Genomic DNA, 23803 nt, shown 5'->3' with positions numbered 1-23803 from the left:
TTTCTAAGAGAAACTGGCTCGTATACACGTTACACATTGGGAAAACCACGAAAGCACCTATGCAGCCAGCCCGTTCGCGGGATTCGAACCTCGGACCGAACTGCCAGTGTTCAGCGACTTTACCGCTCGTCCGCTGGTGGGCCTGCTTCTTGTATTTCACACAGAAATGAAATGCATAGATGAAGGTCGCAAAATTTACTCGCATAGAATAGCTATGGCATTAAATATTACGATAAAAAGACAAACTGGCAAGAAACCGATTATATGTGTTAGATGTCAGCATTTTTACCACGGCCAAATCAGCTACCACAATAAACTGATACACCTCAAAATGTGACCGGGGCCGCTTCATTTATACTTGTAAACTTTACAAGGAAGAAACGCCAGTTTGTATCAGATGTAAATCCGACCTCATAGTTTCTTTTAAGAGACTTTCGACACATCCAAAGATTCGCAGAGAAAAACCGGAGAGGAATTAAGCTCCAGAAACGGATGAACTTACATACAATAGGGCTGTTGTTCACAGGAAGGCATCTCGAGAAGAATCTTTCTTTTCACCATCGACGGAACAGCTGGCAAACTGGGTTAGGTGCTTTTCAACCTGTTGGATCCCGTCGATGGAATTAAAAATAAATATATGAATAAATATAAATAAGGAGATTAGTACTGTGTCCTCCGGGGAATGGCCACGAAACGACGAACACTGAAATAAGAACCAGAACATGGAAAGAAGGTGCATGGTGGGGACTGCTGAAACTAAGCGGAACACTTTTCACTATTATGGTACATGTTAGGCATACAGTTATATTAAGGATGTGCTATAATAATCAGGTACAGATGTAAAGATGATCAAATACATTACAAATTGTGGAATACATTAACTGAGTTCTGAATTAATCATAATATTAAATATAATTAAACAGCAAAAACAAAGCCAAAAAAACCACATAACTTCCTTGTACGGAATATTAAATTATACGCATTTTTACTTGCATTTCATTTAAACTTATTGGATTGAATTAAATCTACTTCGCCGACAGCGCATAAAGAACAACAGAATAAATGCATTCTTCAAAATTCACTCTATTTGTTTACCACAGCGACACTCTGGTGCTAGGTTCACTTAACAGTATTATATTTCGTTCATATTATAACTCAGAATGCACAAAATTGATATCATTTCAAGAATTATCTAATCGTTGCACACATGTTCTATTCAAATACTATAATAAATCTAGAACGATGTATAAAAGAAATTAAGCAAACAAAACAAAAAAGAAACAGTTTTTCACAGACGATTGAGTATTTCTCATTTAATTAATTCAGTTCTCACTTCGCGACAAGGCAAAAATACATAAAAACTCAGAATATCAGTATTAAAAATTACGAAGTAAATCTTAAACACTTATTTCCTCGAAAAATTTCCAGAAAGGATTAAGCATTATTTAATTCGCTATAATAAATGAAGGCGTTATCTTTGTTGTTGCGAAGCTAAGTTTCTCTAGATTGGCAACAAATCCATTATTCTGCTGTTTCAAATGTAAACAAGCAACGGCCGCCGTCAAAAAAATTAGTAGGCTTAGCGGCACTTAAACAACTTTAAAATTGTTGATAATTCTAAAAATATTGCATACAGATTTACTAAAGGCATAAAAACCTTAACCGGAAGATAAGAACAACATAATTCAATCATTTTTAAAGCAAAAAACGTACAATTTACATATAAGAGTAAAAAGAAACTGAGATCTCTGTGCCGGGTAACAGAGTGGATATATATATTAATATATTTATATACGTTTGGTGCGGCCGATTGCAACCAAAACACGAGGTGCACATCTACATGTTATAGCAGTCCTATATACAAAATTTCAACGTTCTGAGGCAACTTGTTTTTGAGTATGCGAGATACGTACGTACGTACATACGTTCGTACAGACGCGACGAAAAATTCTGTTCAGAATTCATTTTAAAGCAGTTTTAGAATTTTTTTGGAGGAAAAAGAGTCTTTTATTCTGTCCTTACGTACAGATATCACGCAAAATCATCGTTAAATTGCATTCGATAGCGGTCAAAATGGAGATTTTCGTTGAAATATGCTGCCTGAAACTTTTCGCGATTACAATACTTCCTTTTTACTTCGTACAAGAAAGTAAAAAAAAAAAAAAAAAAAAAAAAAAACATTAAATAAATTATTATATGTACAGAGCGGGCTGTGGACACGGTGCCCAAGGAAAGAAGTCAATCCAGACTGTCAGTAATGCTTTTAGCAATGGTAGTGCAGTCTCTAATGCGGCTGAGCGCATATGTATTCGTAATTGTATTCTTGAACCGGTATGCATCGAGTCCAATGCAAGGACTGTTTTAACGATCAAATATTCTGAATTATTCTCAACGAGATATTGGAAGTAGCGCGCGCACGCAGAGCGAAGAATTGTCGCTTCAAAAATTGAAGTTGGCACTTTATTTAGCAGAGATTTTTTAGAGACAGATGAATTGAGTTCTTTTCCTAAAACATGATGCAACTAGGGTAATCACGTGACGCAGCTTTACTCCACTCTGGTATTTGAGGCACCAACCTTAACCATAACTTGACCCTTTTTCGATACTACTATAAGCATTTGGTGCTTTTCAGAAGTCTTTCGTAAGACTGTCTCCTTTTATTTTTTACTTCTGTCTTATAATATGCAACTGAGGATGTTCTAGTAGCAAGCCCTTGTATAGGTTACTTTGAGGTTTCTGGAAAGCGCAGTACAACAGGCGCAGAAAGCTAAAACCTCCGAAATATCAAAACATTATTTCTACCTAAATTTTTTGCTCCAGAAAAAGAAGGGAAATCGTTCCCTTCGTGAAATCGATAGAATTTTATTCAAAATCTACGCCAAATTAATGTTTTTTTTAGCTTAATTTCAATTGTCTCTCCCACTTTGAGTTCGACTGCAGTCTTAACTGCTTAAAACTAAAAACAGCTTAGGAAATAAAAACTATACATATATGTGATGTACCAGCTTTTGTCCGGAATAAATAGAATGCTGAAGAATCATAGATGTAGGTGTAGCTTAAATTATCAGACGATAAGTTTAAAAAACAGGATCCATTTATTATATCAGGAGAAATAGCAGTTACAAAATCATATTTCCGAAGTAAATAAAAAGAATTACTAATAACTTTTTGTATGAAGTTTACTGCATCGTTATTTAAAAGAAAAAGCTCCGATATTCCTTTTGCGAGTCTTTTTATAGCCTCTGGAAAGGCGGAGTTTCCAAGAAATGACGTCAGCCTCGTCAGCCAATCCAGTTCGCTTTAAATATCTCGAGAACATTCTATAACTGTACGTGTAGAAAAGGCGGGGAAAACAACTTGACTACGGGGCTGTAGATTTAATTCCACGTACTTTCAAATAAGAGAGCGTCGCCATTAAAAATGAAAAGAACATACAGTTAGAATTTTAAGCGTATTCTTGACTATGGAATTTTATTATTACCAATATATTACGTTTTAAGATTTTATTCCTTAAAATAATTTCAAACTTTGCAGCATTTAATGAAATTATTTTAATTTTTACAGAAGGTAAATACTCTCTCTCTCTCTCTCTCTCTCTTTTTTTTTTTTTTAATATACAGTGTCTCAAAAAAGTGATGGGACACTTGTGCTTTACAAAAAGAAACTGCAATAAAATAAATTTAAAAAACATGTAAAATTTTTTGTGGATGTGTTTCATACTTAAATTTAGTAACAATTATTACATAACATACATTTTCTCTAAATATTAAAATATTAATTTAATAAAAATACAATTGTTTAGAACGGAGCAGAAAATGGCTCACTTAAGTGATGGGACACTACGTACTATGAAACAAAAATTGTCTCAAGTAAGCAATAAAAATATCTTTTGGGGTATTTATTTTTACTCAAAAGCAATTGCCAATAATTTATAAAATCGTGTGCAGTATTTCTCTCCAGTTTGTTTTGGAATTTTTGTGTTTTTTAGCTCTGTGCAGCCATGAATGCTAAACGAAAAGAAACTTTGTCTGGAATTCGAAAATTTATTATTAATTTGCATAATGAACGTGGAAAATCTATTAGAGAAACTACTGAAACAGTTAACTTCAGTCATTCAACAGTTTTCAATATCATTAAACGATATAAAAAGTATCATATGATTCAGGATAAAAGAAGACCTGGCTGACTATCAAAGCCATTGAATGGAATAAAGCGAATTATCGTTCGAAATACTTAAAAAAAAATCCAAGAATGAGTGCTCCTAAAGTTGCTGCTGATTTACAAGCATTATATGGAGTAATTGTTAATTCTGAGACTATTAGAAGAGTAATTCGATCTACTGGATATCACGGTAGAGCAGCCAGGAAAAAATTCTTCGCAAGTGAAAAGAATAGAAAACTCAGACTGGCTTTCGCAAAATCCGACATAATTAAGAATTCTGATTACTGGAATGAAGTTATATTTGCTAATGAGAGTTAATTTAATATATTTGGTTCTGACGGTAGAATCTTGGTGTGGAGAAAAACCCAGGGAAGAATTTCGATAACAGAACTTGTTGCCAACAGTAAAACATGGTGGAGGAGGAGTTATGGTATGGGGGTGTATGTCGTCCGCTGGAGTTGGTAATCTTGTTTTTATTGAGAGTATAATGGATCGGTACAAGTATATTGACATTTTAAATCAAAATTTGAAATCTTCAGCACGAACATTGAACCTTCATAACGATTTTAAATTCTACCAGGACAACGACCCGAAGCACAGTGCTTTGAACGTTAGACTCTGGCTGCTGTATAACTGTCCTGAAATAATAAAAACACCCCCACAACTTCACAATTAAATCTCATAGAGAATATTGGCAAGAATTGGAATCAAGAATTCTCAAACACACCATTTCTTCAAAACAACAATTAAAATCGGTGCTTCAAGAAGAATGGGGTAAAATCACTCCAGAAATCACAAAAAAAAAAAAAAAAAAAAAAAAAAAAAAAAAAAAAAAAAAATTAGTCGAATCCATCCCAAGAAGATTAAATCATGTTTTAAAAGTAAAAGGAAATCCAACAAAATATTAAAACCTTTTAAAAAGTAAAATTTTTGGATATATATTTGATGGAAAAGTAAGTGTCCCATCACTTAAGTGAGCCATTTTCTGCTCCGTTCTAAACAATTGTATTTTTATTAAATTAATATTTTAATATTTTGAGAAAATGTATGTTATCTAATAATTGTTACTAAATTTAAGTATGAAACACACCCACAAAAAATTTTACATGTTTTTTAAATTTATTTTATTGCAGTTTCCTTTTGTAAAGCACAAGTGTCCCATCACTTTTTTGAGACACTGTATATGCTGGAGAGAACTTCCTCTGATGTTCTATTCCTTTCCGTCTATTTTCACCTGCAGCGATTTCAAAACATAAGCTCTTTTTTTTTTTTTTTTTTTTTTAAATCTGATTGAAATGTTTAGAAACGTAGTTTCACCAAAAAGATCAGGGAAGTCGCAAGCAGCGAGAACAGAATTTAGACTAAAGTAAAGAAAATGAAAGCACGGTTAAGATACAAAGTCACGTAATTTTTCGGTGGAGCGATTTTGAATTGCGAATTAGAATTAAACGTCGCAGTTTCTCTCAAGTTACATGAAGAATTAAGCAGAAGGAATTTTTATTAGAAAGACTATTTTGTGTAAAATGATATTGACTGTTTCGTAGGAAATAAACACTAGTTGATGATGCAGAACAGTGCTTTTTTAAAGTAAGAAGGATTTGAATATTTGAGTTCCTATGGGAAACTACGGGTAATGGAATTCCGTAGAAGAGTGAGAAAATAGTATAAACAAGGATAAAGGAAGAAAAGACTTCATCACTACGGTAAATACGGCGGATCAGAAAAGGAAATAAAATCACAAAAGTCACGTAAAAAAAAGATCTGAAAGGCTTCAGATTTTAAATTACGTCCAACGGGACTTTTTTTAAGATTTTGTCTGTTACCTTTATTTATTAAATATCACGTTCTTCGCACTTGAACCATAAAATTGAGTTCAAGAACAATATCGCAAAATTATTTCAAATTGAGCAATCTTTAGAATTTCCGATACAGAGTCTCGCGCGCTGGAGATAAAAAAAAAAAAAAATGGGTACTATTCGGTTTCGAGGGCCGTAAAAAATCGCCAAACTATTGTTGATGCCAATATTGCCAAAAATAATTGCGGCAACCCTAATAATTATGGCAAGAAAGGAAGTATAATAGTAAATAACTATCAAAAATTGATGTTTTAATTTAGATGAAAGGTTAATTTCATATAATACTTTTTTTATTATTATAATTTACATGAAAAAGGCTAAACATGACTGAATGGAAGCGTAAGAGTAAATAACTATTTCAGATCATTATTATAATTTATATAAAAATTGCTAAACATAACTGAATTCATAAGTTATTCGCTATTTCGCTACCGACTATCGCTAAAGCATAATTTCGCTACCGACTTACCGCTAAAGCATAATTTCATTTATTTGGTTGTTCAAACATAATTTTCTATAATGAATGATGCCTTTCTTTGAAAATATTCTCGGTGAAGTGCAGAATCGCTTACGTATTTGTTTGCCGCTTTTTACAAGGGTAAAAAAAAATTGAATTTTTGTCAATTTTCTTTTACTTTTTAAGTGAAAATAGATCGATGTGTACATAGATCAAGTCAAGGGTGTGCGCAGTGCCATTTTTGTGCAATTCTAGGATTTTTTTTAAGTGAAAATAGGTCGATGTGCACATTTGGATACCGAGTATGTGCAATTCTTAAAAACGCGTCAAGCAGTAGGTGAATCTGGACTTTACCCAAAATTCTATTGCCGACTTTTCGTCATGGGCAATTCCCAAATTGTTAAATCCATAGGATATCAAAAAAGGATTTAAAATCAGAAAAGGATTTAAAAATTAAACTAATATGTCAATGGCGTTTTAAGAAATATAGAACAATATAAACTTACACAATCTGAAACCAACGCGTACGCGAGATTTGGCGCGCTGTTAAATGTGCGCGTTTGCTAGATTTGGCGCTTTTGTGCATACATTTTCGCTGCAATTTTTTACGGCCCTCAAAACCGAATAGTACCAAAAAATGTTTTTCCTGTACAACGTTGCCATGGCTCGCTTTGAAATCCTTGAGTTTGTTATTCAAAAATTCGTTAAAGTTTTACAAAATATGAAATCAATAATTAAACAAATTCCAAATTTCAAATTTGGGCTTCCACATGCCCATATTCGCAGTAGAGATTACGTCATTCAAAATTCAATGGATCTATGTACCGTTATTTTATCCCAATGCGAGAAATATACATACACCGATGTAGATTTTTCATAACTTAATTTCTACAAATAAAATGCAGGACTCTAACATTTGGTGGCAACAGTTTGAAAAGTGGAACGGACGTTTATAGTGAACCACGGTAAAATCGCAAAACGAAAACAATAGTCCTTCGGGGACAAAGCCCCTTTGGACTAATAATCCTTTCTTTGGTGCTAAGATGAAGTTTACAAGGATATAAGATGTTTTATATGTAATTTGCGTGCCAGAGATAAGTAATAATTTTGCAGTTATCTTACTGTATTTGAAAAATATTGTTTCATTACTCTGTTAGTAGAGGAAGTGCCCGATAATGCTAGAATTAAGTTAAATTGAGAGTAATGCATTTAACAGCAGAGAAAACGACACCGCTGTAATCCTTCTCTAATAGCGATGCAAGAAATAAGATTCATACTCACACATTTTTCAGTCTGATGCGATATAGAACCCACATAAAAAATTCGATAGAAAAATAAACTAATTCTCTCTCATTATATCAGAAACAATGGCACGGGGTTTTCAATGGTTTTCGTCTTTCTAATCAAATGATCGTAAAAGGCTCATTGTTCCATCCAATATTTCACCTATATTCAATTTTAGTCGATTAAAGGTGGCAAAAAATTTATTGTAATTGATCAGAAATCAATAACAAAAACACAAGCAAACAGACATTCTTTTTTATATGTACAAATTATGTAAAGCTTATAAATTTTTGATTAACAAACAAGGAACAAAATTATTTTCATAAAAATTAGCAGTTGGATATAATATATTTTAATTTATATTTATTAGATGCATTATTAAAAAAGTAAAATAAATTTTTAAATTATTAAGAACTCATTTTATACTTTTTGAATATATTAATCAATAACAGAATGACTAAATCTGAGCAGTTAACATTTAAAGACATTATGCTTTGTCGAAATGTAAGGGCACATGGAAGGCAAAAAATTTTAAGAATTTTTATTTCGCTCATTGGCCATTATTTTAAGATCTCTCGCCTTCTTAATCAACAATACAGCGATTAAATTAAAAAAACGAATTAAAGACTTTAAGGAAAGAGACAACGCTCTGAGAAACCGCTATGCGCGAGAATGTGCGAAATATAATTTAAAGGGTTTATGTTTAAAACAGCAACACTTGCCAATGGCTGTTTCTAAATACTTTCCTTTTTCATTGGCCAACAATTTTGTCACAGCAGGATTTTATGTGTTAAGTAATACATAAACGTATAGAAAGTCTTAAAATAACTCGTGTGTAGACTAGAATTTTTAAATTCAAGCCACCAATTTTCTTCAAATAATAAATGGTAAGTTTTGTCATTGTTCTAAATCTTAAGCTCCTAGTTATGATTACTTATTAAGGTGCTACTTTGGTAGACCGTTGCACGGATTTTGGCGATTTTTTTTTGGCGAGCTATACGACTTATGGTAAACCCATTGCTAGATAAGTTATTTATGGTAACCGATACTTTGTTGTCATTTTATTTGAAAAATAATGTGTTTTATTGTGCATAAATTCCGTGTTTTAAATATTATTTATGGCTTCTAAATATTAAAAATAAATTTAATTTTGCATTTTTATTTGAAATAAAAATTTTATTGTTTATCATATTTTATGAAATTTTATGTTGTGGTTGATGTAATCAATGACGTCACCTTACTTTAAAAGTAATTGGTTTTAATATGTATAAATTTAATCTAATATTTTAAACATTATTTATGGCTGTTAAATATTAAAATACAATTTAATTTTGCATTTTTTTAAAAAATGATTTTATTATGTATGAATTTTTAAATAATTTTAATTCTAGGCGTGATGTAATAAGCTCTCTGACTGGTTATAGAATATTTGTGCATTAACAAGCTGTAATCAGCTCCCTGATTGGTTACTGACAATTTGTGCATTTCCGCGCCGTTTTAAAATTTAATTCATATCTTCGAATTCCTTCAAAGATGTTATCTAAATTATGATTCCGATTTTTTTTGTGGTACAATAAACAACATGTTAAATGACTCAAAAAAATGTAAGTACATATTTTTCTTTTCTTTTATAATTGTATATTTCAATTTTTGTTAAAAAAATTAATACACTATTTTCAAAAATTGCTGAGGTAATTATTGTCCATATGTTTTAATGTTAATTATATTCTATATAACGTATTTTAAAGTATTTGAATTTAATAATATTCTAATTCTTTTAAATTTTGGTAGGATGGTTTTTAATTCGATATTCAATTTCAGTAATATTTTAATCTAATTAAACGTTGGCACAATGTTTTTATAGCGGTGTTTTTATTCTCTTCTTTGCTATATGAAAGTAATAATAGCCTTACTTTAGTATTTTTTACTCATAGTAAATGTATTTATTTACACTTGCCTGCCATCTTAAAAAACGACATTTTCAACAAAAAATTAATCCATTACTTTTAACGATATTTATTTTTTTTTAAGTTTCGAATACTTTGCTATGAGTAAAAACAGCGTTTTTCAAGATGGCTGACGTTTGTAAAAACCGCGCCAACAATTGCGCCAACGTAAATCGCCAAAAATCCGTTCAACCGTCTACCAAAGTAGTACCAATAATTAAATCCTATAAAACTTCTTTTAAAGTATTTAAGTCATATTTTAATTCTTTTAAACGGTGGTATGATGTTTTTAATTCGATATTCAATTTAAGTAATATTTTAATCCAATTAAATGTTGGCGCAATGTTTTTATAGCGGTGTTTTTATTCTATTATATGAAAGTAATAATTTAACCTTACTTTAGCATTTTATACTCTTAGTAAATGTATTTATTTACATTTGCCAGCCATCTTTAAAAAAAAAAAAAAAAAAAAAAAAAAAAAAAAAAAAGCGTTTTCAACAAAAAAATTAATCCATTATTTTTAACGATATTTATTTTTTAAAAGTTTCTAATACTTTACTATATGCGTAAAATAGGTAATAACAGCATTTTTCAAGATGGCTGATGACTGTAAAAACAGCGCCAACAATTGCGCAAATGTAAATCACCAAAAATCCGTGCAACCGTCTACCAAAGTAGCACCTTATTATTTTTAACGATATTTATTTTTTTAAAGTTTCGCATACGAATACTATTCGTAAACTACATAAAAACAGGGTTTTTCAAGATGGCTGACGATTGAAGAAACCGCGCCAACAATTGCGGAACGTAAATCGCCAAAAATCCGTGCACCCGTCTATTAAAGTAGCACCCTTATTAATTTTCTCGTATGTTATGCTTAGATATTTATTAAACTGAAATAATCTGGAAGCATTCTATTATCGTATGATTTTAAGATATAAAGATTAAAGATATCTACTGCATAAAGTTATACATAGATTATTAGAATAAAAGTTAGGTATTAAGAGTAGAGAAAAACATTCAAAAATTTATTATTTGAAATACTCGAGAAGCTGCACTCGCATGGACAGAATATCCACTCATATACTATACGAGTATCATGCAGTCGATAAATTCCATTTGCGACATTATCACTTCCGAACAGGGCGCATTAACTTGTTTACACTTTAAAGAATTATCCGATTATCTTGACAGTGAGAAGGCTTTATGTTCTAAAAAGAAAAAAATTATGCAGCTTTTAGGCGAAATTATTTGCCTGAATTTCTGTTGGTTCCGAAAAATGATAATCAGTTTCTGTACAAAATAACTATTTTCATTTTGCCGTGAATAGCCTCTCCGTTTTCAGCAATAAAGCATTGAAGATATTCATAGTAGTTTAGAAATAATACTCGGAAAAATGTTAATGCAGCAGCAATGCAATTTTTTTTTTCTGTAAATATTAGTAAACAAATATTTCGCAAGTATCTGCAATACAGTTCTTTTAATGATTATGCCCGTTAAATTTCTTTGAATGAAGATCTGGCTCCAAAATGAATTTACGAATAAAGAAGAAGTGTAATTAACTTTTCTCTTCGAATTTCTTGATGATTTTTCAGTCATCCATCTTGAAGAAGAATGATCTACTTTTTCTGATATATATTATTCGATGTAAGTAAAACTTTCTTGTCCCTTTCATTCATTTTGTACTAAGATGAAATGTAATCTTCGCGCACTTTATTTCAATGAAATGAGAAATTCGTTTCTTGTTAATATAAAGCCATTTTTGATAATATTAATAAATTTTATTTAGACTTTAGAAACACAAACATATAACTCCTCTATCTTAAAAAACAAATTACTAGAACAAGTGTTATATCAGACAAGAGCCAGTGCACCTCGAAGCGAGTTTTCCCAAAATTCGAATCACATTTTGTTTTTATTGTTGCGTGCGTACGGGTTCGTTATGAAATGAATGCACAAGTCCGATGAAAAATGAACAAAAATTTATTATTATCACAACAAAAATGCTTAAATTTTCTCAAATTATCATGCAGTATTACAATATCTCACAGTAGTTATCTTTTAGCTACTCAAATGTCCAATAGAACGTAATTCAAAACAGCTAAGGAACGCTAATCCGCGAATTTGCTACAATCAACAAGAGCAGTTTTCTAAACAACAACAAACTAAGCATCTACTACAAACTGAGATGTTTTCCTCCTTTTATAAGATTTTAAAATCACGCGCTAGAATTTTCCAGTACTTTCTCGAAATCAAAAAGAGATATTTATTTATTTAATGCACGCGCTCTTGTATTTTCAATTTTCCGGCTTAGCTTTCTTTTAATATTCGTCACGCGCTGCACTGCGCGAGAAATAAAACCAATTAATTTATAATTGAACTAATATTAGCTTTTTAAATACCAAATTCGTAACACTGCCCCCTTCCCAAGGACTGCACGTCCCGGGCAGTACAATCCCTGGATAGGAAGCTAAATTTACAACTGTGGCATAAATGCATTAATAAGCATTACATTACAATAATAAACAACATGAACAATAAATGCAATACATAAAACAAATCAAATACAAAATACAAATCAAATGCAAAATACAAATCAATTACTAAATACACACTTAGAAGCAAAAAGGACCATGGTCTTACACTATTTACAATTATTTACATTTCGTACTATGGCCATAGTAATAAGCTAACCTGTCGTAAGAGTTCGAAGACTCACGGATCCGAACCACGACGTCATTCGTGTTCAGCACTGTATATGGACCATCCGAAGGTGACTGTAATTTAGGACTCAGTCCTTTTCGTTGAATCGGGTTCCACAACCACACCTTGTCTCCTTTGTTGGATCTATGTCTAGTAGCTCTTGTGTCGCATCTGGTCTTCATTTTCTCCGTCGCAAAGTTGACTCGCTTTCGTGCAGAACGATGCATCCTCTCAAACCGGGGCTGGGCATCTTGGATGTGTTCCTCAGGCGATGAAGGCGCATCCGCAGGGCGACTAAACAGGCGGTCACAAGGCAGACGAAGGTCTTGACCGAAGAGCTTCTGAGATGGAGAATAGCTGGTAGTCTTGCGTTTCTTTTCGACCCTGGTATGATTTCGGCAGCTTCCCGAGCTCGATCTTTCGGACAAAGCGTCGACATTTCCAGGCGAGGATCCCTTTTGAGGATGGATAGTCATGCCATCAGATGCTGAAAGCAGCTTATTGTTTTGGAAATCTAAGGAAAAATTGTATTTCCTTAAAAAGTCCAATCCGAGTATGCATGGATCTGTAATATCCGCCACATATGCCGTGTGATGGTAGGCGACACTTCCAAACGTGATGTTTACGTTTAACTTCCCAGTTATGTCGATCTTGTCACCAGACGCAGTCTGAAGGGTAACACAGGATGGCGTCCAAATAAGTTTATCTTTAAAATGCTCAGCTAAATCTTTCCTAATGATGGTAACATTAGCTCCTGTGTCAATGATCATATTGCAAGGAACTCCATCGATATTCCCATTGATGGACAGTCCGTTATTGTTGCCACTCACTATAGAGATCTTAAGCGCTTTAAAACAGGGTTTTTCATTATCTGGCAACCTCCGTTCCTTGATATGGTCATTAATTTGTTTCCTGCGTCGTTGCTCAGATATTGTCTCAATTTTCGTACCCTGGGGTGTTCTGCAATTCTTTCGTACGTGGCCTTCAGCTCCACAGTTCCAGCACTTTGGTTTCTTGTCAGTCCTTTTCCTTCCCGTGGCATTTAATTGTCTGCTTAAATCGTATGCCTTATTTTCCGTGCTCTGAGGAGTTCTGCAGTTCCTTCGTAGGTGGCCTTCAACACCGCAATTCCAGCACTTTAGAGTCGGTTTCGTTTCACCACTATTCCGTCTTAAAGCATTCACTGGTCTTGTCAACTCATCCGTTTTATTATCCGTGCCCTGGGGTGTTCTGCAATGCCGTCGTAGGTGACCTTCAGAACCACATCTCCAACATCTTACAGCCACTTTGTTCTCACTGCTACTCCGTATCAAAGCATCGACTTGTCTGGATAAATCATCTAAACGAGCCATCAATTGGTCCCCTGGGTCGTGGACTCGCACAGCTTTGACTGGGTAGCGATCTCTAAGAGTTGCCTGCTGGGCTGCCTCCAATTTCACGGCGTACAACAGAGCGCTTTTTACATCCTTTACATCTGCCATTCGTAGGGCCTTCTGTATTTCGGGATCCCGGATCCCATCGATAAAATATTGCACGGACAGGATTTCCCTTGTTTCTGTCGGGCACTCCGAAAAGGCGTGATGTGACAGCCTTTCAACATCCGTGGCGAGCTCCTGAAGTGATTCGGTGGTCTTCTGTTGACGGGATTTTAATTGAAGCCTGCTGTAGTCTTTTAAACATTTCTCGCCAAAGCGCAGCTCCAAGGCGCCGGACAGAGCTTCGAAATCTAACCTTTTGTTTTCGGGAAGAGTCTGAAGAATATCCGCTGCGTCGGCTCTTAAGGAAGCGGCGAGATGACAGGCCTTAGCTTGGGAATCCCATCCATTTGCATCCGCAACGATAGAAAACTGGGTCTTGTACACTTGCCAGGATGTCTTCCCATCATATGTGGATAGCTTCAGAAATGGACGAGCAGGCATCGGTAAGAATTTAAAATCATCACTCTTGCTCCCTGCCGTCGCTACGAATTTCTTTAGAGTTTCCATTTCTTTGGCAACTGCAGAAACTCTCTCATCAATTTGTTGTTCGATTTCGTGTTGGACGGCACAAACTCTTCCTTCAATTCGTTCCTCCACAGCCGAAACTCTCACTTCTATATGTTCTTTTACAGAAGAAACTTTTTTTTCTATTTCTTCTTTCACCGAAGAAACTCTTTCTTCAATTTGATCTTTTACGAAAGAAACTTTTTCTTCAATTTGTCCAACTTTATTTTCAACTGTGTTAATTCTGCCTTCCATAGCTTCAAATTTATTTTCTATTATGCAGGTAATTTCTCTTTTCATTTCTTCTTGACATGCTTCAATCTTTTCTTGACCAGCTTGAACGGCTTTCATTTCGTCCTTAACGGATTCCTGGCCCAATTTCATTTCTTCTTTAAATGAGGCAAAGGCTGATATTAACTGCCTTAACTGCTCTTCCATCGCTCTTGTTATTGGCATTCAAATCCCACTTCTGACACCAAAAATTGTTGCGTGCGTACGGGTTCGTTATGAAATGAATGCACAAGTCCGATGAAAAATGAACAAAAATTTATTATTATCACAACAAAAATGCTTAAATTTTCTCAAATTATCATGCAGTATTACAATATCTCACAGTAGTTATCTTTTAACTACTCAAATGTCTAATAGAACGTAATTCAAAACAGCTAAAGAACGCTAATCCGCGAATTCGCTACAATCAACAAGAGCAGTTTTCTAAACAACAACAAACTAAGCATCTACTACAAACTGAGATGTTTTCCTCCTTTTATAAGATTTTAAAATCACGCGCTAGAATTTTCCAGTACTTTCTCGAAATCAAAAAGAGATATTTATTTATTTAATGCACGCGCTCTTGTATTTTCAATTTTCCGGCTTAGCTTTCTTTTAATATTTGTCACGCGCTGCACTGCGCGAGAAATAAAACCAATTAATTTATAATTGAACTAATATTAGCTTTTTAAATACCAAATTCGTAACATTATTTTATCTTTTCGATTTTATCGCATCAATTTGAATAGTTTCATTCTTTTAGAAATGTGGTTTTGGCAACAATGTTTTTCATTCAATTGTATACTGGACTGCTGACTGGCATTTCACAAAGCCTACAGACCATTTCTCTACGGTCTGCTCTCATTGGATGAAACATCTGCTTGTCGGTCATATTTGGAATGGCGAGTTATCGCCTTGTAGGCGTGGTAATTAACGTCAAACAAACCTTGTATAAGCTTTAAGTACAGCGAGGAAAAACAGCTGTTATTTCATTCGATAATTTTTTATTTTATGAATGAAAGCTGAGGGGAATTGTGTGGAATATATTTTAAATAACCTACTGATCTTATTAATGGTTTATTTGTACTTGAATTTAAACTGTTGAAAGTACGATAATTGTTTTGCAAGAAAAAGTATTTACAATCAATTCAATAAACATTTAAGGGCATCGGATACCTATTCTTTTAACCTAAATTACGAGTAGGTATAATTAAAATTATATTTTATTCCATTATGCTCTGTTTTTTATTGTAACGCTTTTCGGGATCTTGGATCATAATCTTGCTAATGATACCTACTACAAAAACCAGTAGATAAAAATAAGAAAAATTAGCATTAACAAAAATAGAGCAAATGAAGGTATTGAATTTGTAACACTGCACCCGAAGTCAAAAAGACCAATAATGACAAAGTCATTCAATAAAGTGAGAATAAAAATAAATCCATCCAGGGCAGAGTTCGTAAAAGTTCACGAGCCGGGATAGAACCGGAGATATAAAAGTCGGAGAAACTTTTCCATCCTCGTTAAATTTGAGCTGCGGTTTCGCCGTTGGATTTCGCACACTTTTCGGTTTCGCCAAGTACAAGATTCTGTAACCCTATGTTTCCTGTTTTAACCAATCGGAGCAAACAGTAGAAGAAACGGCTTTGTGAATATGCTGCTGACTGTTAAAATTCAGCACTGTTGCCACTCGGAAAAATGAGCGCGATAATTCTGTGCAGTTTTTAAATTGAATGTTTCTCTTGGATACTGGACGCTTGGTGAGAGAAGGCAACGAGAAGTTGGTTTATTGATTTATTAGGATAATTAATATTTGTATTAAGGGATACTGCTTATTCCATTGTAATTTTGTTATATGTAATACATTTTAAAAAAAATTTGTGGGTTTTTTTTAATGAAGTTGTTCTACAGAGTAAAATTCTGTGCAGTTTTAAAATTTAACGTTTGGTGTTCCTTTCAAGCATTTTTCAGGTACATTTAAAAGCCAGAAGAAGGCTGGCCGCGTAGCTGCTAGTAAGAAATAAGACTTAATATTTGCTTAACTAAAAAGATATAGCCGATATGCTTAACTAAAACTAAAAAGGTATAGCCGAAGCTAACTAAAAAGTTGCTAATGCTTAACTAAAAAGATATAGCCTAAGCTATCAAAATTCTGAGTAGTTGGCCCCTAAATATCGAATAAGCTAGCGAAGCTATCAAGGGCCAGTAATACGGCCGAGCGTAGTAACAGCTTGGAGAGATTTAGTCAAAAGGCAAACGCGAGCTAGTCAAGAACTCGGAAACTCTCTCTCAAAGTCATTGAAACTTCGACTTAAATATTACTCTTCCTCATTTACATTAAACGCGATTCTAAAAACATATTTTGCTAGGAAATTTTAAACTGAAATTAGGAAGGACAGAAAAGAATCTTTAACTAAAATTAACTATTAGAAACTTAGGATAAACCTTACAAGGTTATCACTGGCGCGAAAAGAATGCAAGGAATCTGTGACATAGTAATGCATAATGAAGTGCATCAGTTAAGCAAACAAACGAATGTTAAGGAAATTTGATGTCGTGATGTTTAGAGTATAATATCTCAATTCACACTGTATAGCTATAACAATAATTAAAGGTAAATATTAATAAAAAAACCTGCGTACTTGACAGCCATCCCACCAATAGAGAGCACTTCTCAATCCATGTTTCTCAGCTGTAACCCAGATTGGTTCTGCCCATTCCCACCAGTGAGGTACTGAAGCTGTATCATTAGGCGCCATCAAAAATAGGTCACCATAGTAGGGATCATACATCATGTTCTGTACAAATCCATGGTTTTCTGCGTACAGTCCTGAAACGAAGAAATGTTTATTTTTTAAAGAATAGAAGCAAGAAATTTTAAGAAGAAAAAAATACAGAATTAATTTACATCAGCAATGAAATACGATGAAAGATATGTTTTGATGTAGTGCAGAATTTTCAAAGTGAACTTTGCAATTAAAATTTAGAACAAGCATAGTTTTCAAAATTTGTGGATGTAAGCCTTATGTCCTATAAAACTGCAAAAGTTGAAAACAAAAACAAAGTTCATATATCCATTCGATGAGGAATGCTTGTGGTTCTTCCTGATCTACTTTTGAGACGGTGTCTCATTTCAACGGTATCAAGAGTTCTCAACGGAATTATCGGGAATAGTTCTGGCAGATATGTCACTTTTTCTAGAAGCCTTCAAGACATCAACATTAGTTTTTGTTGACACTTCTAACAGAGTCTTTGAAAAAGACGTGTCCTCTTACACTTGTAGGTTCTTATTATTGCAACTCTTGGAACACTGTCTTGGAATACTCTCGGAACACATGAAGCTGTAGCTGTTCCAGCATTAGTTATCAGTAGGATACACCAAACGATCAAAGGAACACCAAACGTTAAATTTTAAAACTGCACAGAATTTTACTCTGTAGAACAACTTCATTAAAAAAAAACCCACAATTTTTTTAAAAAATGTATTACATATAATATAATTACAATGGAATAAGCAGTATCCCTTAAGACAAATATTAATTATCCTAAATCAATTAACCAACTTCCCGTTGCCTTCTCTCAACAAACGTCCAGTATCCAAGAGAAACATTCAATTTAAAAACTGCACGGAATTATCGCGCTTCTTTTTCCGAGTGGCAACAGTGCTGATTTTCAAGAGTCAGCAGCATATTCACAAAGCCTTTTCTTCTACTGTTTGCTCCGATTGGTTAAAACGGGAAACATAGGGTTACAGAATCTTGTACTTGGCGACTTCTGTTTCATCGCCTATACTATTTGTATATCATTTGTATATCATTTTTCATTTACTAAGCAGTCATCTTCACAATGGAAAGACTGCAAAGTTGTTAATAGTTCGACCTATTTTGATTGTTTCATAGTTTCACAAGTCTTGGTGTTACGTATAAAAAATCTGAAGGTGGTCTAAAGCTAATCTATATCATCTACAACATTCACATCCTGAATAGAAATCTGCTCCTTGCCTCTTGACCTATGCAAGTCCCTATGCACAATTTTTTCAGTTTTGTGCTTGTATTTGCTCGTTAGTTTTCTCAGCGGCAAATTTAAACTTAGTGATAAATAAGTATCACTGTTTTTATCAAGATAAAAATCCTCTGACAGCTGATTTGCCTTGTTTACGATTTGGACATCTGCTTCTCTTGACAAGAAAAACGTTACACAGAGAAAACTATCTTGTCTGGCAGCAATGGGAAGAGGAGTATCACCAAGCTCATTGATAACATTCATATCACAACCATAATCCAGATACAGGTAACATATATCAACATTTCCAGAAAATGCTGACCAGAGAAGTTGTCTTTTATATTATGATTGGCACCTTTTTTTAAGCAGAAATTTAACTGCATTATAGTCGTCGTGTTCAGAAGTCTCCACTATAAGAGTCCATCCACCGTCTTGCTGTGCATTTCAATCCACTTCTCTGGAAGTCATTAATATTTTTAATACGTCCAAGTCTGAAAGGTTTGAAGTAAGATGCCAACTTGACAATCCACTTTTACACTTAAAATACACTAAAGCTCTTTTTTTTTTTAAACTAAGTAATGAACAACTTCTTTAGGATTATTTTCAACTGCCAATATCAAAGGTGGATAGATTCGTTCATTAAAAGAATCATCAATGTTCCCAACCCAAGTAAGTGGACAATTATTAAATGCCCACCAGCAGCAGCTGCGTGCAAAGCAGTTTCTCTATTTTGATTCAGAAATTTATAATTTGGATCAAAAACCACTGGCAACCACATGGAACAATTTCAGTGTATCACCATGACTGGCAAAGGGATACAATTGATCATGGTTATAACCCAATACATGCAACACTCTCTTCATTAAGTACTTCATAATCGATAAAGATCTTCTTTTTCTGGACTGCCCGGCAAATTAGCTGATGACAGTGTTTTCCTGGTTTCTTCAGTTTCATATACATTGCCTGATAGTTCTTCTTCTTCTCTTTTTAAGAACTCAGAAGCATATGACAATGTAATTCTGGCTTTGCTTAGTAAGGTACGGATTCAGCACTTTGGCAACTGACTGAGAAAAAAAGCAGGAGGGCTGGTCATATGCTTTTCCAATCATACGCATTTTAAAACTGCTGTTGCTTTACAATGCACACAGAAAGGTAAAATACCGTTTTCTTTGGATTTACACTGTTCGTGGTATAAATGTATTGTTACAAAATGTACAGGCGCGGTGAGATAGCTTCCCCGCAAAGCAGGTTTAGGGTTGCCATAAAATGACAAAGGAAGGCAGGGTTGTCACATTTGGCAAGAAATCGCCCATTTGGCGACAAAATTGGCGATATGCCATGGACGGATGAAGAACCTTCTGGAACGAATTCTTACCGGTTTAGCCCAGAATGTTCTCGAACACAAGCCGAAAGCTATTAAACCCTGCTGGTCCGCAGCCAGTTAGTGTGTCTCAGTGTGTGTGCCTCGTGTAGCGAGCTGATAGTCATTGAGGGAGTGTCTCGAAGTCTAGCGCCGAGTTGGTCGTCGAGTGCATCTAGAGAGTCTTTTAGTGCATCGCGAATTTGTGCATCTTAGACTGCGCTGAGTCGAGAGCTACAATCTTGTGTATCGTCGAATGCATCGCGTGGAGAGTCTCGAGAGTACGTGGAGTTTCGAGAACGACCAAGCAGAATTGGGAGCTGTACTCGGGTGCTTTGCAGTGAAGCTGTCTCCACCATTATTGCCTGATAACCTGAAGGCTGTGTCCCTGATTATTCCAACGTGTTTATAGTAGATCTCTGACGACTGTAAAAAAAGTGTTATTAGAGCTGTCCTGATTAACATTGGCTAAATAAAGTGTGTTTCGATACTTCATCAAGTGTCGTCGTTATTCATTTCAAATTTACGAACCCCTACGAACGTAAAGGAAGAAAATAACGTAACACTATTATTCTCTGCTTGCTGCTCTTTTTAGTTGTACATTGCATGGAATATCCCTGAGAGCTAAAACGACCACAGTACGGACAAGAGTGATGATGCCTCAATCTCCACAAATGCGTTTCACCCATAATAGTAAATGTAATTTATATGGAAAAATGAACTATTCATGGAGGTCATAACAGGATTAGAATACCTTGCGAGGTCGTCATCAGTTGAATCAATAGTTTGACAGAAAACACTTTCTTCTCTTACTAAGTTTGCTTCATAAGATTCTCCTTCACAAGTACATTCTTTCACAGGTCTGCTATTAAAATTGCATTCAATTTTCGTTACTGGGCTGTATTCTTATATTTATCAAATTCTGTAGTATATCTTGTGGAGGACCAGACTTCATTAATGTTTTCTTACATCCCTTCCCAAGCTATCTTTTACGGGCCGATTTTTATTTTCTGAGAAAGTGTTTTGAAGAACGTAAACCAACACCTCTTTCAGTGATATTGTAAGGATCTTAAGTTTTACTAACGTTTATTTTATTTTAAATCTTTACTATCACTTCCTATTTTCTACTTCCGGCCAGAATTATAAGCGTTAAAGTATTTATGCAAAGTTTGTCTGGCGAGAGCCAAGTATTTAAGTTGTGGCTTTTTGCCAAGCGAAAGAGAGGAAGCAGTTAGTCGAAGCAGGCCGCTTACCTTAGAAGTTTTACTCAGTTTCTGGTTGCCTTCCAGGCCAGAGGTTTAATCCTCTTGATAACTTTAAACGTATTGTAGTGTTCACAGTTCTCTGTACTACATACGGCTTCCTGTTAATATAAGGCCAATCTTCCACGTTTATTATTTTAAAGTTAAATTAGAGTTTAGTTTCATTTTTATATTTTTACGTTAGACCACAAGTAGCGGGTCTGTGTATTCCGAAGTACGGAAGTTATTGTAAATAAAGAAAAATAAAGGGTTTTGTATACCCTTCTTGTGTATCCTGTCTACTTCCCACAGTTTTGAACATAGCTTTAGTAAGCTCTCTGTTCCGAGTCAGGTCCTTGCATGTTCCCGAAGAAGGTAAGACGGAACATTGAACTTGATAATATCATCTGTAAAGCGTCTTTTTTATTCTTTGGCAAGGTACGCAAATCTTTGTGAGCTGAGAAGTTTCACTTTCAGTTTCAGGAGGAGCAGGAGCTGCGATTTTTATGTACAAAATGCGATGGCCAGGAACGTTGTTCTTTGCTGTAAGTTAGATGTCTACGAATGAAATAATAAAACGCCGAAGAGCATATAAGCATTACCTTGTCTATGAAATCCAACGAGTTCATATAATCAACAAATGACGTGAGTAGAATATGGAGGACTAAAAAGTATAACTAAAAACAGTCTCTGAAAGTTACAGCTTGTCGCTCATAAATTTCCGAATTCGTAACGAATTTGTAAAATAATCACTTAGCTGTTTTATCTTTTCTTATTTCCATTTTCTCTTTCTATAGTCATTTGGAGACGTGATTTTGAAGCGAACATCGAAGGCATGGAAAGTACAAGGAAGGAAAAGGAGGCCCAGCGTTATGACAAACTAAAAATAGTGTGTTAGCGGATATGGTACTACTTTGGTAGACGGTTGCACGGATTTTTGGCGATTTACGTTGGCGCAATTGTTGGCGCGATTTTTACAAACGTCAACCATCTTGAAAAACGCTGTTTTTACGCATAGTAAAGTATTCTAAACTTTAAAAAAAAAAAAAAATATATATATATATATATATATATTGTTAAAAGTAATGGATTAATTTTTGTTGAAAATGTCCTTTTTTAAGATGGCAGGCAAGTGTAAATAATTACATTTAGTATGAGTATAAAATACTAAAGTAAGGTTATTATTACTTTCATATAAGCAAGGAAGAGAATAAAAACACCGCTATAAAAACATTGTGCCAACGTTTAATTAGATTAAAATATTACTGAAATTGAATATCGAAATAAAAACCATCATACGAACATTTAAAAGAATTAGAATATTATTAAATTCAAATACTTTAAAATACGTTATATAGAATATAATTAATATTAAAACATAGGGACAATAATTATCTCAGCAATTTTTTAAAATAGTGCATTATTTTTAACAAAAATTGAAGTATACAATTATAAAATAAAAGAAAAATATGTACTTACATTTTTTTGAGTCATTTAACCTGTTGTTTATTGATAAGTACCACAAAAAAAATCGGAATCATAATTTAGATAACATCTTTGAAGGAATTCGAAGATATGAATTAAATTTTAAAACGGCGCGGAAATGCACAAATTGTCAGTAACCAATCAGGGAGCTGATTGCAGCTTGTTTATGCACAAATATTCTATAACCAATCAGAGAGCTTATTACATCATGTCTAGAATTAACATTATTTAAAAATTCATACATAATAAAATCATTTTATTAAAAAATGCAAAATTAAATTGTATTTTAATATTTAACAGCCATAAATAATGTTTAAAACATTAGATTAAATTTATACATATTAAAACCAATTACTTTAAAGTAAGATGACGTCATTGATTACATCATCCACAACATAAAATTTTATAAAATATGACAAACGATAAAATTTTTATTTCAAATAAAAATGCAAAATTAAATTGATTTTTAATATTTAGAAGCCATAAATAATATTTAAAACACGGAATTTATGCACAATAAAACGCATTATTTTTTGAATAAAATGACAACAAAGTATCGGTTACCATAAATAATTTATCCAGCAATGGGTTTACCATAAGTTGTATTACTCGCCAAATGAAAATCGCCAAAAAATCACCAAAATCCGTGCAACCGTCTATCAAAGTTACACCGCGGATATGAATGTCCGCTATGAATGCAATTAAACCCGATATAATTTTAAAATATGTAGTACATCTGACAATCTGGAAAGAATGGGGGAAAATTGTCTATTTATGGATCAGAATAACATTGATGGTGAAGATGAGCCAGAATTGAATGATGAGCCTGAAGACAATAGAATACGGATATGACGAACTTTTCATGTTATCAGATAAGGAAATTTTTTAAGTTCATACGGAGTGTCATATCTTTTAAACAAGCATCATTTACGTACATGTAGAAATATAATTTTTGTATGCTCATCTTTTCACTATTTTTAAAACTACCATTTTTATATTCGATGTATATAACATGCACCCACAGATTTCAATTTTATATTTTGCATTAAAAGTT

General features: G+C 33.7%; 1 protein-coding gene across 1 annotated transcript in view; it reads right to left on the bottom strand.

Annotated features, from left to right (window-relative positions):
- Positions 1-23803, bottom strand: part of LOC118196852 (glycerophosphocholine cholinephosphodiesterase ENPP6-like) — a 765277-nt gene that overhangs the window by 106356 nt on the left and 635118 nt on the right. Inside the window, exon 4 of the mRNA XM_085827482.1 lies at positions 17304-17491. Within this exon, the coding sequence (XP_085683608.1) occupies positions 17304-17456 (153 nt within the window). The 5' untranslated portion in view covers positions 17457-17491. The remainder of the gene's footprint in view (positions 1-17303; positions 17492-23803) is intronic.

This window comes from Stegodyphus dumicola, chromosome 12 (genome assembly GCF_044657685.1).
Source record: "Stegodyphus dumicola isolate Sdum_Otavi_A_Nest chromosome 12, ASM4465768v1".
Classification (NCBI taxonomy): domain Eukaryota; kingdom Metazoa; phylum Arthropoda; class Arachnida; order Araneae; family Eresidae; genus Stegodyphus; species Stegodyphus dumicola.
This window is presented reverse-complemented; position numbering and strand designations above follow the sequence as displayed.